General features: G+C 38.6%; 2 protein-coding genes across 2 annotated transcripts; both read right to left on the reverse strand.

Annotated features, from left to right (window-relative positions):
* Positions 1-2,158: 2,158 nt before the first annotated feature.
* On the reverse strand, positions 2,159-5,197 carry LOC119885843 (G2/M phase-specific E3 ubiquitin-protein ligase-like). Its single transcript, XM_038696133.1, is given in 5 exon segments — positions 2,159-2,893; positions 3,439-3,653; positions 4,146-4,318; positions 4,728-4,909; positions 5,038-5,197. Coding segments are annotated over 5 exon segments (984 nt in total). The 3' UTR covers positions 2,159-2,639.
* Positions 5,198-14,015: 8,818 nt separating this feature from the next.
* LOC119885521 lies at positions 14,016-15,469 on the reverse strand. Its single transcript, XM_038695590.1, has 3 exons — positions 15,268-15,469; positions 14,857-15,139; positions 14,016-14,720 (listed from the first exon to the last, which is right to left on the reverse strand). Exons 1-3 carry the CDS (start codon positions 15,396-15,398, stop codon positions 14,484-14,486), a joined length of 651 nt encoding a protein of 216 aa, XP_038551518.1. The 5' UTR covers positions 15,399-15,469; the 3' UTR covers positions 14,016-14,483.
* Positions 15,470-16,759: the final 1,290 nt, after the last annotated feature.

The raw sequence follows: 16,759 nt of genomic DNA on the forward strand, positions 1-16,759 counted from the left end.
GCAAGGTCAGTTGCCATGGTTACATGTGTGGGACTCAGTTTAGGCCCTCTCTTACGAAGAGTTCCGTCTCTGAGTGTTTCTTTTGTCATTTTAACAGTCAGGCACCGAGCGTTATCTCGCTGCAGCATCGGAGTTGGCCAGTTTTACTATCAGACTGCCCAGAAACAGCACTTAGGGAAAGCAACCTTTCACCTTTTCCTTTGGGTTCTCTTCAGTCGTCTGTTCAGAGTTGATGTCTCACCCCCCCTCCTTCTCTCAGAGAGGAGGGGGGGAGAATAGGAGTCTCCAAATTATTTAAAATACAATGCACAAATCCACACTGTTTGTTCACAACAAGTGTGTGTGTGAGAGAGAGTATAGTAGTGTATATGAGAAAAGTATAATTGAAAAGGAAGTTAGTTTGATCAAACAGGAAGCCAGTTTAAATTCTCATTCACTGATTGGCTCACATCCTTGAAAACAAAGACTGCACACTCTCAGACCACTTTTAGCTTAATTGGAGCTATATGGAGCATTTAAATCAGCAGCTGAAGGGAATGTGACAGTATGGGACAAGACAGCATGATTTTGGAAAGACTCTTCTGTGAGCTTAATGGATACACACGGACAATTTCTTTCTTCCTGTCAAATAGCGTGCGGTTAGAAGGGAGTGACAGTCATAGAAGTTTAGGTGCACTGGAGGCACTGTATACATGTTTTTGTTCCATCATAAATTCATATGAAAACACAAGATCAGTGGAAATGAGACGAAGGGAAATGTTTACTTCAAGAGTACCACCAACAATCACAACTGGTCATCCTGGTCGGCCTCAATACAATATACTGTATGAACAAATTACGTACTGTTAGTCCCTTGGAATGAGTTGGCGAAGAATAGCTGTATGCTTTGGAATCAGCAGGAGGACACTGTATAGACACAGACAGCAACTTCAAATTGGACCACTGACCTATACAGCAATATCTGATGAGGCCTTGACTGACATTGTTAGCGGGATTCTTCAAATTACTCCAAATGCAGGAGAAAGGTATGTACTAGGAAGCCTTCGAACACGCAACATCAGAATTCAGCGTTGGCGTGTGAGACGTTGCCTGCGACACCTTGACCCAATTGGACGGGCCTTCCGGCGCCGACATGCAATTCGAAAAAGAATTTATAATGTTCAAACTTCCAATCAATTATGGTGAGTATTTTGTGATATTACATCGTTTGGTTTCTGTAAATACACTCAGTGGTAATAAAGTAATGTATTTCATTACAGTGGTGGAAGTAGTGCTGAGATGTTTACCTTAAGTAAAAGTACTTACGTCAGTGTAGAAATACTCAATTACAAGTTCTGCATTCAAAATGTTACTCAAGTAAAAGTATTCAATTTACACAATATGATTTTACATAAAGCGTATCTATTGAATGGAAACCAAGAGCCAAAGCAGAAGGAAAAATGTGTAACAATTCATTGGAGGGTATCACAGGGCTAAAAACAGTAGTAATCATGTAATTTATTCTTTCCACAGGCATATAGATGGAAACCATAAGCTGGTGAGGTGGAGAATGGTCTTTCACGGATGTGTTGACAGCTATAGTCGGACCATCATATACTTGTTGTGTCTCAATAACAAGGGCATCAAGTGTATTGGAACTGTTTTGTACTGGTGTACAGAGCTTTGGCCTTCCCTCAAGAGTACGCTGTGACCATGGCATGGAGAACACAGGGGTTGCCCAGTATTTGCTGGAGAGAAGGGGGTTGAATAGAGGCAGTGTCATTACTGGACGCAGTGTCCACAATCAGAGGATAGAACGGCTGTGGGCAGAGCTAAATAGAGTTGTCTCATTCCACTTCAGCAACCTCTTCATCTTCATGGAAAATGAGGGCATACTGGATTCTACAAATGAACTCCATATGTTTTGTCTACATTACATCTACTTGCCAAGAGTTATAGGACAGCTGCAGAATTCCAAAATCAGTGGAACAACCATGGAGGACAAACACCTCTTCAACTGTGGCACAGAGGGGTTCTTAACAGTGCAGAAGCTGGTGCAATTCAGGACATTTTTAGGAAATGATACCTTGGAAATCAATGAGGACACCCCAGTACAGTTAGAGACTGAAAACAATATTGTTGTTCCAGTAAATGACTTTAGTATAGATCATACAGTTATGAACAGAATTCAAGAAACAGTAGACCCACTAATTGATGACAGTAACCATGGCATACAACATTTTTAGGCCTGGTAAATTTTCTTAGTGAACAGCTTCTTTAGTGCCTGAATCCTGTTGGATGCTTTGTAAAAGATAAATTGTTAATGTCTGCATTTATATAGTGCTTTTATGAAAAGTGCTTAACAGTTCACAATGGCTAACATTTGAAAACTAACATTTTAATTTGTTTTCATATCATTATCCATCCATTATTTTAGTTAGTTGAACAAAAAGGAATCTGAAGGATAAAGAAAATTTTATATGAATTTTATATGAATGCATTGGTTTTAAAAACAAAACAAAAAAAGTTCTGGCTTATCACAGAAAAAGCAATTCAATTTTCAAACTAATAGTTTGCATCAAATGCAATATTTTTTTAAAACACACAGTAGCTCATTTGTTAATATAACTGAAACATCCTCAACAGCATTGTTTCCTCCATTATTCTCTACCAAAACCCTGTGTATCACCTACTGCAAAGTCCATAGTCTCCCTAAAATCCTCATATGTGTCAAGCAGTGGTAACTTAAGGCAGTTGATGCAGGTGATTGCCATAGGCAAATGACGTCTAGAGCTGACAGACTGATCATGCAGGAAATCAATTGATGGTTGAGGGGAGAATCCAACTGGAGGGATGACACTTGCACCTGTCGCAAAAGCTAAGATTTTACTTAGCTTTGATTGTCCCTCTTGATCTAACACACATAAAAAGAAGGAACCACACACCAAAGAGAACAATGAGAATTTACAGCAGTAATTATACCAGTAAAAGGTAAAAGTACCATATAGAAAGCTAAAAAAAAAAGGAATGAAAGACAAAGAAACAGAGAAAGGAAAGCACCAGATAAAAAGGAGTTAAGGAGAGACTGAGTCAAAAAAAACAGCGTATAAAATGTTCCAAAAGGTAGGTAATGGAAAGACAATTCTGTACAGGACAGACTGCAAAGATAAACTTAGAGTAAAGAAGATAGAGGAAGGGAAGATGAGCAAAATATAAAAAGTAAGAATAAATTAAAAAGGGGAAAAAAGAAAGAAAGGAAACGAGAGAAAATACAGGAACAAATTAGCCAAGAAAGTTGAACTAAAGCAAAGGTTAGTGAAAAACCAAAATCATTTTCATTCATGTTCTGAGAATAATAAATATTCATTACAATTAGTACTCCAAGTAGTTTCTCCTACCCCAGTATTTGTACACAAAAACAAAAGAGACAGTACCATATCTACAAGCGGGAATATTTACCTTCAACATCCTGCAGGTAATCTCTCCAGAAGGGAACAACACGTTCCTCTGCCCTTCTCTTGTTGCTTCCCACTGCAGACAGCCGGATGTGGAAAAGGTGATCCATTAAGTCAGCAGTGAGTGGGGATGGTTCGTGACACATTAAGGGTCTAAAACTGTCCGGATGCATGCAGATTGCATCCAGGACACCAAGGGTCTTTAGTCCCTCCCTGAATCTATGAAAATGAGACACATTAAGAGACATATAATGTTGGACTTAATTCACCAATGCAGAATAAAAGCTATTAAATCAAGATTCCAGCAAAACTTACAATGATATTTAGGATGGCAAAACATGTAATACATTATGTTTGATTTGAGAAACCAAAATAAATCTTTTAAGACTTGCCAAACATAATTTCAAATCCAGTTAAGTCCAAAAAAGCTAGCAATCAGAAGAACCAGGAGAAAAACTACATTGAAGTTATTGTTCAACATTTTGCGTAATATGCCTCAATGGTGAAAACTGTTGTTGAAATGTGTGCAAATGGCTTATTTTACAGCATACTTTACAAATAGTAATGTGTTGTTTGGAACCTGGTTTTCTTTGAGTTTACTTGTAGGCTTAAACAGTCGCTTTTAATTAAAAATACAGAGTACATGTTCAAATGTTTTGTTGTACTTTAAATAAAATTTCCCTTACTTGATTTCTGTATTATTACACAAACCTTTCAAATGCCCCGCAGACTCTGTGGGCCACCTGAAACATGAGAATATCTTCAACCAGCAGGTCTCTGTCTTCAATGGATTTCAATGACCTGAGACACCCAGCATTTGCCAGGTAATCTTGTAATGGTTCAGTGGCATGTAACAGTTCATCCAAAGACGTGCATTCAGACACCTAAAAACACCACACAATAGAAACAATCAACTGAAGCATAGTTCAATAAGCAAGAATGCAATGTGTAAAAATTCTGCAGGTTCTACTTGACAGGTGTTTTTCTGCTAGAAAACACTACAACACAACCATTTAGGTATTGATTCTACTGTATGTATGTATGTTTTGGTGCTGTTAAACTGTATTGCATTATACAGAAAGGTGTTTTTGTTATTTAGCTTTCCATCATTGAAATGAATGGGGCGGAAAAAATACTGTCAGACTGACAATACATTTCAGTAACAGCAGGTGAATGAACGCCCCTAAAACAGATCAAAACCTGAATATTAAAAATTTCATGAACATGGATTAGCCTACATTAGTTTTAGTGAGGTGAAACAGTAACCTGAGTTTATATTTAGATCATATTTACCTTTTTAACCTTCTCATATAGGTCTGTATTGGCAATGTCTTCCAAGACAGGCTTTATGGAGGAATTGCCACCAACTAGACGAGAAAACAGCGTTGGTGCAATGAATCCTGGTGGAGGACCGCCATGGACAAGACTTACAGCAATGGCCCCGCCAGCATCAAAGTATCAATCTTGTCTTAAAGCTGAAGCAAACATGGCATAGAAGACAAAACACAGGATGAACTGGATGACACAAAACCTAGGACAAAACCAGGGCTGAAAAAGAGAAAAACAAAACACAATACACTGGAACCAAAAATAAAGCAAATACCTGAACTGTCCAAAGCCAAGTTCAATTTGCCATCTCTTCCTTCAAACATTGGTGACAGAGCCAAGGCTTCCATGAGCAACTGTAAAAATTCTCTCCTAGGGCCACCAAGGTCCACAGCCTCTTCATCCATTCCCAAGTCATCTGAAAACTTGATGCACATCTGGTACGTGCTTACGTACCAGATGTGCATCAAGTTTTCATCAAGTCATCGTGATACCTGTGAATAGCAAACCTTGCTATTCACAGAAATCATCTGCTCGTGTGAACTATACCTCACAAAAAGAGCTCTCAGAAGACTAATGATCAAGAATTGTTGATTTGCATGAAGCTGGAAAGGGTTCCCAGGTCATCTCAAAGAGTTAAGATATTCATCAGACCACTGTTAAACAAACTGTCTATAAATGGAGACCACTTTGTTATGTGGCTACTCTGCCTAGAAGTGGCCACTTAACTAAGATAACTCAAGAAACACAACACAGAATGCTCAACTAGGTACAAAAAAATTAAGTTCAGTGTAAGCTAGCAGAAGAGCTAGAGGTTACTGCTTCAATTACTAAATGCAAGGCTTCACTTTTTCCACCAGTACTCTGAATGTTTAATGTCTGTGTTCAATCAAGACACCAAATATTATAATAGTTTGCATTCTTAGCTTAAAGACAATGTATTTGCCTATACTTTATTTACTTTATTACCAATTAATGTAGAAAAACTAATTCCAACCAGTTCATTGAATTTTTCTTACCACTGTATCTAAAATGACTGCACTTTCAATTAAATCATTGTCATATTAACCACTTAGTCACTTACGCATGACTCTCAAGACTAGCCGTTGTAGCCTGGTTTAATTCCTCATCATCAGATGAAAGGTCTGAGATGGAAGTCATGATCGAAAGGTAGGCAGCATAATCGTCATTGCTAGTTGATGGAGTCTGGTCCTCTGTGGCAACACTATCTAAGTGAATGACACTGGATGCTTGCTGTGACGCAGAGGGCTGGTTAGCTATGGTGGTGATATCACAGGTATCTTGCTGTGCTGCAGAGGCTTGATTTGGGGTAGTATGCCTAAAAATTAAAGCACCATCATTACAAGTAGTCATTTAGCAAACAAAGTGACTGAGCATCAAGGCAAGACAATCAAATATTTACTTGAAAGAGCCTTGTCTCAATACATAATGCATTACATAAAACTGTAATTGGAACATCTGCGTATTCACGTCAAGAGAAAATAAACAATGACATAGAACGACCACACAAACAGATTTATTTGGTTTATATTACTTGTCTAGTTAAACTATATAAAACAAGAATCAATGTAAGTAGTCATCCCAAGAAATGTAGCAAATGGTCATTTTTATTGTTATTTCTCCTCAAAGTGTGGCTATCTGTACTCTTGCTAAAGTGGTTTAACAATGAAAAATGATTCTTGGAATACCCACATAGCCAAGTGTAGCCTACTCTCATGCCTCACCCTTCTCCCACAGATGTGAGAAGTGGGCTGACATCCAGTTAGTCTAATGCCAAAACAGGAGATCAAACATCCTAAAAAAACACTACATTTTTATTTAGCAATTTTATCAGATTATAATGGATTTTAACGTTTAAAAGAGCAGCTGGATCAATGCTGAATTAATTGACTTTATGAAATGGTTTGACAGCAAAATGCAAAATTAATTGTCATTTTAAGGTGTTTGGTAATGTTAATCGAAAATGCCTGACTTAACACTAGGTCAGTTCTGACTAATGATTTAGTTTCCTTCAATATGCTGCTACTTGCCCAGCTCTAGCTGTTAATTTAGATCAGTTCGTTAGCCAGGCAGTATATTTTATCTCTCTAATAAAGGCAGGAATCTTTGTGTCTGTTTGTCTTTTGATTATATCAAGAAGTTCATCCAATTGACCTCACACGTGGCGGGCGTGTTGACCCAAGGCAGTACAGTGTTGCTTTTGGTGCAATTTGGACACGCCATGCGTTCAGAATGAATAAACTTTGAACAAGCTACAGTAAAGTAGACAGCGCGAGCCTCTCTGCTCTGCAACAGCGGGGCTTACATGCTCCGATACTGTAGTTATCGTCATCATGCAAGGATGGGCTGAGTTGAAATGAAAACTAGCAGTATCTACGCTATTGTCTATTTTTTGAGTGTTATTAATGCTGTGATGGAAACCCATCTGAGACGCACCTTTTTAACAAGCACTGCTCTAACTTACTGCACTAACTTAAATTAGCTAACGTTATCTTAAAAACGCAGGGAGTCGCCCTTGCAGTCTATGATCGGCTCCTGTGAGCAGGCACTGCACGTTTAACGTTAACAGTTAAAGCTAGCTAAACAATAGCTGTTGTTGGGGCTCAAATGAAAAACAAATCCGCAGCTAAATATGATTAAACCTTATTTCATCTGCTCACTTTGAAGCCCATCCACCAAAGTACTGCTGAGTTTGATATCGAGGTTGCATCACTTGGTTCACATTAAGGCTAACGTTAGCACTGGATGATGCTCCCTGACAACGGTACGCCTGATAATCCAATGGCTTCATTAAGTCGCTCCCGGTCCACCATTTTCTCATGTCAATCATGATTGAGAAGGCGGACCACCTAAATTCCCGCTTCTTCTACCTTTATCAAAGATAGCCATTCAGCAACTGAGAATTTATTCCCATTTCCGTTTCAATCAAACTCGCTTCCGTTTCAATCAAACTCTCTCACACAAACAACTATTCTCATTCATATGCACTATCATTCTGTCTCATGTACACTACTATACTCTCTCACACACTATACTCTCTCACATACACTACTATACTCTCTCTCACACACTACTATACTCTCTCACACACTACTATACTCTCTCTCACACACTACTATACTCTCTCTCACATACACTAAAATTTTTCATGCAAACATCATTCTTTCTCATTCACAGCACCATTTCATCTTGCATACACTACTGTAAATAATATTATTGAGTATGCATGAGAGTATGATAGTGTCTGTAAATGAGAATGATAGTATTTTTAAGAAAGCATAGTTGTGTAAGTAATTATGATTTATGACCTAGACATTAGTGTGTGAGAGAGAGTATGATAGTGCACGCATGAGGGTATAGTGGTGTTTATGTATGAGTATATTGCTATACGTGTGCTATTATGATGCTGTGTGTGAGACCAAGTATGAATTATTTCTCATGGGGCCTCTCATAGGAAAAGCCTAGACTGGACTGTTTTGGAACATGTATTGATTTATGAATGGTTGAAATATTGCTGGGTTTAACCAGTTTTCTTACTTATTTTATGTTATTTTACTTGCATGTGTTTTAACAATACTGTATGTAATTAGTCATGATTTCTGTGGGTGTTTTATTAAAATAAACATGCAATTTGATCTAAAATAGTCTTTGAGTGTTCATGTTGTTGTGGCTCAACATGACTGTTGAACTTATGAGCAAGCTTAACAAAGCTCTCGCTTACTGTGTGCCATTTACAAAGAACCACATTTTTTCAGGTATAAAGACAACATAACAGTAAAGTACTTTAATTAATCAGCATCACTAGCACAAAGCCCAATCAACAAAGGCTTGGCCAGCTGAACTAGGAAGGTGTGAGCCTCCGAGCAGCAGGATTTACACATCATGGTCAGTCTGGCCTGCAGCATTTAACACACCTACACAATCACACTACTCAGCCAATCAGTTTACTCCTCCACTCCTCACAGCTAATGTGATTGCTTTCTCTATTTTGGTGTCTGCACTTCTCTCCATTCCCTCAGTACTTCCCAGATGTTTTGCATGAATGCTGCAAATTCTTTTCGCAAAATCACCAAACAAATTTGCATTACCCCTGCAGTGAAATTCTGCATTCTGTAATTACGATGACTTAACTAATAATTTTGGTTTTAAATGTCACTGCTAGTGTGAGTGAGCTCTTTACCTATTAGCACTGTAGCATTATACATAAACATCTGTAGAAAAATTGTGCCGCGAAACGTATGTCAAAGCAACCAACTGTAATTCACTTGACTCACTTGAATTTTAAAATCAGCACACTGATTTGTTTCAGATTTTGACTACTATTGGCAACATGCCTCACCACAACACAAGACAGAAGCAAAAAAAGGAGACTATTCTATTTTCCTGCTACAAGCAGCAACGCAAGCTTAGAGCAGATAAGATCCTCAAGCCAAATCTGCACACAACACATTATCTATTTATAAGTTGAATTAAAAGTCAGTTACTGTTTACCCTTTGACTTGAGTTTTGTTGCATGTTTCAGTTGCAAATGCCTGCATGTACAGTAAGAGCCTGGTGCTGCTGAAGTGTTAAACTTCAGATTTTGATCCTATCCCTCAGTTGTGAATATTCTGAAGCAATGTAACCCAGCCCAGCCATCTGTCCTGCATCCCTTAATCTTACTTTCTAAGAGGTTTATTTGGATATAAATAGGAAAAGTATATTTTGCTGAGACAATGTGTTCCCTTCATGCCGTCTGTTTCAGGTTGGTTTTTCTGTTTGTCTTTCCATGATTAGGCTTTGAATGGCTGGATATGCGTTTGATCATAGTGCCAAATGTTTGTCTGTAAGACTGTTTGTTGCTGGGCTTTGTTGTTTGTTAGCTGAGACACAAAGAGAGGAATGCTGTCAAAGAGCAGAGGAAATAGTTTCTTGCTACATCCATTCATAGCCACCAGATAAACAATACAAATAAAATGCTGATTTATGTTTTTGTTTTTCTTTTCAACTGCAGTTAGTGCATTCTGGTTTTCTTTTTGGACCGTGCGGATTTGGAGAAAGCCCTTTTAGTAGCTATAGCTTGTTCTATGAAAAGTGATCATTGTTTACTGACTTGAGGGTTTATTGGCATTTATGTTTTCAGTGCTGAGGAGGCTTTATAGCTTTAGAAACAAAGTCAAACTAACTTGGGGCTATGAAAAATATTTGTCCAGTAATTTAGTTCAAAAGGCATGAGAACATGTTGTCCCAATTAACAGTTAACTGTAAAACAAAAAAGTGAAACGTGCAAAAAAAAGAAAAAATTAAATGAACCTCAGTGTAAGTTCAACCAGGTAGACTTTTTTTTAATTGACAACTCTCGCTCTCTTACAGCTCCTCTAATCTGACTGTGGGCATTCACTCTTTAGTTGAACCCAGATTTTGCCACAGTCTCCATCAGCCAGTCATTGTAATTTATTCTCCTCTTTGCTACTGTCTGCTATCATTTCAGTGCGAAAATGCTGCGGCCCTCATTCTTCTCCATTTCATCATATCTGGGGCCTGGTCAAGCTCATCAGAAGTCCAGTCCTCATCACATCCATATCTTCAGCATTTTCTTCATCAAATCACCATCACCAGTATCTAGACTCAATTCTGGGGGGTTTTCTATACCACATAGGGCTTCACCAACTCCTTAAATCACCATGATGTCACAATGGGGTCTAATTGCTAAATACTATTCAAATTCATTGTTCACATGTCAACAAATTATTTATTTGCTCAGATGAAGTCTCTCCTGATTGTAATGCTAATTTTGACTATATGGGATTCATCCTGGAAATACATGCAGTATGCAGTTGAAAGCTTTACTATTGAAATCAATTTCAAGTACAAACCTCTTACCAAGACAGACCCTGACCCAGACACTAAATGGATGGCTATTACTTTGTGTATCTGTGCTTTGGAGCGTGTAACATCCAAATGAGTGTCATTCTGAACCAGAAAATGCAACCATATCCCTGGAAAATCAGCCCAGGTTCTGGGCCGTAGTGCCCACAAAGCCAGCTCAGACTGTTTGTTACAAGTAAATTATTATTTTTTTTATAATTAGGAATATTTTGATCCTCAGTAGAGTTGTGCATCCAGAAAACACATCCAACAACTTTGCAGGGCACATGAATTCAACTTCTTTTTCTTTCTGTGTTAATTAAGTACTTCTGGAATTGACAACTGTCATTGTGGCTTTCCATACCCCACTTTTCATTGTTGATTGTCAAGTGTCCTCCATAATCTTTTTTAATCATGTTAATTATGGCAAAATGCAGAATGAATTGATTTTTTAAGGTCAGCAATTGGCAGTGATTAAAAACTTAACATAACGACATGTCTCCATTCATTCTTAGATTAAGCAGTAGTACTAATTTCTGGGCAAAAACATCAAAGGATGGCTTAGATGTAGCTTTTATGACACCTGAAAAATTGACTGTGTTAGTTAATCAAACCAAATAAATTAAAAATCACTGTAAATTACAGGTTTCAAATATACTTTTAGCTGTGACAGGCAGAACCCCTTAGAAATTAACGGGTTAAGAATAAATATGACAGCTTGCCCTGCAGTTTGCCCAGTTAAGTGAGTTATGTGAGATACTGTCTGAGTGCGCTTCATAGTCCCCAACTGCACAATGCAAGACAATGCACACTGCATTCTTTACATGTAATTGCAGCTACACTAGGGGGCATTTATAAATTGGTACAGTTCCTTTAAATAACACAAATTTGCATCAGATTTCTCAAATAACAATGTAAAAATCAGATCAGCCATGTGTGAGATATACCTTCGAATTGGCATCAACATTCAAAATTAGTCGGTTCAAGGTATGCAATGATATTAGAATGTTCTATTAACTTCCTTCCCCATTTATGTCTAAACATCAGCTGTGGCTATTACATCAGTCAGGACATTACCAGGAAGGTGAGGTGGGGATGAAAATAGATTTCATATGTGACAGGTCTTATCTGTCCTTCACTAAACACATTTGCAGGTAAGGAAGGCTGCGCTAGATTAGTCAGTGCATCATATGGAAGATGAGCGACAAGGGCAGGTGCCAATAACCCTATGCTAGATTGAAAATTGAGAATTTCTCTGCAAATGCAGTGGAGCCACACCGACTAGTTAGCTGACATCTCCTGTCCCCAACAGCAGGGGCCCCAGGTTGATAAATGAACTTAAATTTATTTTAAAAAGGCAAAAGCAGTGTGTAAAGTGTCCGTATATGTATTGGTGCAGCAAATTTAATACATGGATCCATCGTGATTTAGTATTACTTCAGCATCATTAAACAAACCTCTTGGCTTATATAATCATCATCCAGAAAAGAGGTATTACAAGGAAAAAGTTCCATATTTAAAAAGTATATATTTTTAGTTATTTTGCCTTTAATTTAGATTTTTTTGGGGGGCTTGTAATTGCATGTAAGTGGCATGTTGCCGCGCTTCCATGGGCACTCCCGTGGTTAAACTTTACTCATAAAAAACAGCAGGCTGGTCCTGATAGACAGGCCAGCATGTTTCTAAAAATAAGTATGTAAACAAATAAATAAATTAAATAGCATCATGGCTTTTTCTGTGTCTTCCTATGCTGTTGGATAGGTTTTCTTAAAACTTTTTTTCCCATTATGTATGCAGTAGTTACCTAGTTTGCTACCTACAGATGTTAATACAGCCACATTTTGGAAGAGGAAACAATAACAGAGACACAAACAAACCATCTGCTCATAATTCCACACTGCAATTCAATTTTGCAGTTGGTACTTTATCTGACAGTCACAATCAATCATTTACTTCCTGTGATGCAGAGGAGCAATAACTTTTACATAACCCTGACGACAAAATGAAAAACTTGGTTTAGGCAGCATTACATGTAGAAATTTAACCTCACTCACATCGTGAAGTTCTTGTAAAAAAAGAACTTTTACTATTTTACCATTAAAATTATTGTACCCTAAAGCCTTGTAGTTGAGCCTCAGGGTTAGGCTGAGGCTCATCGACAAGGCTTTAGTTGCCTAACATTAACCATGATGACATTCTTTCCCCAAACTTTAATCAAGTAGTTCATTGTGCAATTGTTAAAGGTCCCATATTATGATTATTTTCAGGTTCATACTTTTATTTTGGGTGTCTACTATAAAATGTTTACATGCATTAATGTTCGAAAAACCCATTCTTTTCTCATGCTTTCCATTGCTTCAGCACCTGTATTCAACCTCTATCTGAATACTTTATTTTAGCTCCTGTTTCTTTTACCCTTTAATACACAACATGGGTGACCTGACTGAGTTTTTAGTTTCTGTGTCTTTGCAATAAATGAATTCCAACATTCAGTATTCCAGGTATTCCTCAATTAACTAGCTTTTGATCATCACAAAGTTATTTTCAGTATAAGTTTCTTACTTTTTGAATAAAAATCAAAACATTTTGTATCACTACCCTTCTAATGCACAACATGGGTCAAAAACGACCAATATTCATTTCCTGTATAATTTCATGCATGGCTGAGTGTTTCTTTGCTATATCTTTTGAAATCATTTTATTTCATCATTTAAAATTTCAAGTTGTCACTACTTATCTTGTTTTTAAATCATGATTTTAGATTGACCCATGTTGTGCATTAGAAGGGGTTTGCTTAGCTTGTGCAGCAAATGGTTAAGGCCTCCCTTCCTTAAAGCTAGTGTTACTTTCAGACAAAACAAAATGAAATATATTCAAGGTTTTTTCCCTGACAAAAACGAGACGAAGACAAGACGGCGACAATGTCCTTAAACATTGCCTGTGACTATATTACAGTTTTTCTCAAATGCTAAAACACATTTCACAAACGTTTCGTCCATGTTCTCCAATGTCTAAACACAACACCCTTTTCTAAAGCTACATAAACACAACCACACCTTCTCCCTTCAAAACTCAAACTTTCACACCAAAAGAGCAGCTCGAAGCTTTCAAAAATGTAAACACTATACACATCATTACACACTACAGCAAAACAATTGAAAACACAATGCTCAATTTGTGAGAAGGTTCTTTGTTTCATAACTGCCAATGCATATTTTTAGAAACTTTACAATAATGGATCTTCTTAGATCTCTGCAGAGGATTGGGCATTTAGATTTGTGAGTTTCATATGAAGAGTATAAATCTATAGTAAATTCTGTACACTACTGTAACAACTCAATGCAAAAACAGAATCTATTGCACACAACAGTACTCTTGAAAACATGATCAGGGTGTGAAGTTTTTTTTATTTACACCACAATCACTGTGCGGCATCATGTCGCTGAGCTGCATCGGGCCACATCACCTCATCCACATCGCAGGCTATATTGTCTCTTGCCAGGCACCGCGGGAAAAACGCCCTGGAATGGCGGATCCATCCTTGGAAGTTCTCCACTGGGATGTCAACACACGCCAGCTCCATTGCCCTTAGGAGGTTCTCTCTAGTGTATGGTTGTCTGTCATAAACCTTCCATCTCCACGATGAGAAGAACTCCTCTATAGGGTTCAGGAAAGGGGAGTAGGGTGGCAGACAGACGTTTAGAAAGTGGTTACTGTTGGTGGTGAACCACTCTCTGATTTGGTTTGTTCTGTGGAAGCGTACATTGTCCCAAATTATCACATAAATGGGATGTTCGGGCCCAGGATGGTGTTGTTGGCAGTCCAGGAGGATCTCTTTTAGCTCCTCTAGGAAGGTTAGGAGACGTTGGGTGTTGTAAGACCCAAGGACAGCCTGCCGGTGGACAAGCCCCTCCAAACCCATGGCCGCACAAAGAGTAATATTACCCCCCCCCGTTGGCCAGGAACCTCAGTGATGGCTCTTTGGCCAATGATGTTACGGCCTCTTTGCCTTCGTTTCTGCAGGTTGAAGCCAGCCTCATCCAGGAAGAGGTACTCATGAGGTCTGGCCATCGCGTCCAACTGTAATATCCTCTGTGAAAATGTGAAAGTGCACAGGTGTTCAGAACAACAGTCAATCAGGTAGCATAGTATTGTCCAGAAGTAATGTAGGCCACTGGGCAACACAGTATGTTCACTAACTGTACTGTGAACATGGATGTATACTTACTTGCACATACTCGTAACGTAGGTCTTTGTGTCGTGCAGAGTTTCGCTCAAAGGGAACCCTATAGACTTGTTTCATCGTCATCTTTTGGCGCCGGAGAACTCGGTCTATTGTGGCCAAGCTGACATCATCAATGCCCTCAAAGTTCACATTATCGGCAATGACTTTGTCTTTGATCTCCCGGAGTCTGATGAGGTTGTTCTCACGAACCATATCCACAATGAGGGTTTCTTGTGCCGCTGTAAATATGGCAACCCTCCCACCTCTATGTGGCATTCTTTCAACTCTAAAGAAAGAAACGTGTTGTCAATTGACATGTTTTACAATACAGTAACAACTGATTTGAAACTAATAGACTACTTTCACAGGCTTGTAAAATTGTATTGTGACAAAGAAAGCAATAGAGTACAATACCTGTTGTGTTGTCTGAATGCCCTGATAATGGTGGCCACGCTGAACCTACTCAGGTTTGGACGGACTCTTAGTCCTGCTTCAGCCATTGTCATGCCGTGGACAATGACATGGTCAATGACTGTTGCTCGCATCTTGTCCGTAATGATGGTGCGAGGTTGTCTTGCTCTCCCTCCTGGACCTTCTCTCCCTCGTTGGCCTCCTCCTCTTCTTCCTTGGCCTCCTCCTCTTCTTCCTTGGCCTGCTCCTCTTCCTCCCTGGCCTGCTCCTCTTCCTCCTCTGACTCGATTACCTCTTCCCCTGACTCTGCCTTCATCCATTGTGTTTGTTTGGAATCTTCAGCAAACTGTGCACTCTGAACTTGCTTTTATACATGTGGTCACAGCATTAGCAACAGGTGTTTTCAATTTTGAGTCGTTGTGTGTAATGAATGACGCCAGGTGTGTTCATTTTGTTCAAATATTGCTGACTGTGGCAAGAATTTTGCATCACATGAGCTTTCATTTGAGAATATGAGCAGAGTTCTTTTGCAACTTGTGTTTTAGCAAGGAAAAATGTGTTAAGATTTATGTGAACGGAGGATTGTGTTTTGTGAATTGTGTCTTCATGTGAAATGTGTTTATGATATTGGAAAATGATGGCTAGATTTAGTAAATGTGTTTAGACAACTGGTCATTTGGTTTAGAGGATTGGCTTTTGTGTTTTAGCATTTGAGAAAAACTGTAACATGCAATATTGTTGACGAAAAATGTAATTGAGTAAAATGTAATTCATAAAATAAAAATGTGTGTTCATACAGCAGTATTTTTTTCTTCCTGTGCTTTGAATGCTGGCTGCCCGGGGTGACGCCTGATGCGTAAGGAAAACGTTACTGTGCTGTGGAGGATGCCAACTCTGGTGATGATTACAACATGCTAGGAAGAAAGAGGTGCTTAGATATCAGCTCCCCTAAGCATGATTTGTGATATTTCGGGGGTCTCTAAAATATTGCCATTGCCATTAATCTCTATATTTCTCTATCATCATGGATCATGTGGAGCGCCATCCAGCCAGAGGGAACTATCACCTGATGTTACGTCCCGAGGTGTCTAGGGATATAGGGACATAAACATAAACCAGATGTTCTTGGTTTGGAAGGATATTTATTTGAAATAATGCAAGTGGAGCACAAACAGAGGATGGGCCAATGGGTGCTGTGGAAATCAACAAACAATTATAACAAAAGGAGATCCTCAAAAGGAGGATTACTGCTTACAGAGATACTAATAAAACAAAAATAAACCAAAAGCTCACTAGCCTACTGCATTTGAAAAACCCAAAACACAAAACGCACAGCACCCCTGAACCTGGTGAAAACTAACATAAAACAACTATGGTGTGTGCAAGAAAGGTGTCAGTGATAGCTAAGCTTAGCCCTGGCCCACTCTCTTACCTTCACACAGTGAATCACACAAAGTCAAGACACAAAGTCTAGCACAGGGTACAAAACACTACT

Source organism: Micropterus salmoides, unplaced genomic scaffold, assembly GCF_014851395.1.
Source record: "Micropterus salmoides isolate LMB-PRFRI ecotype aquatic unplaced genomic scaffold, ASM1485139v1 Ms_hic_scaffold_4, whole genome shotgun sequence".
Lineage (NCBI taxonomy): Eukaryota > Metazoa > Chordata > Actinopteri > Centrarchiformes > Centrarchidae > Micropterus > Micropterus salmoides.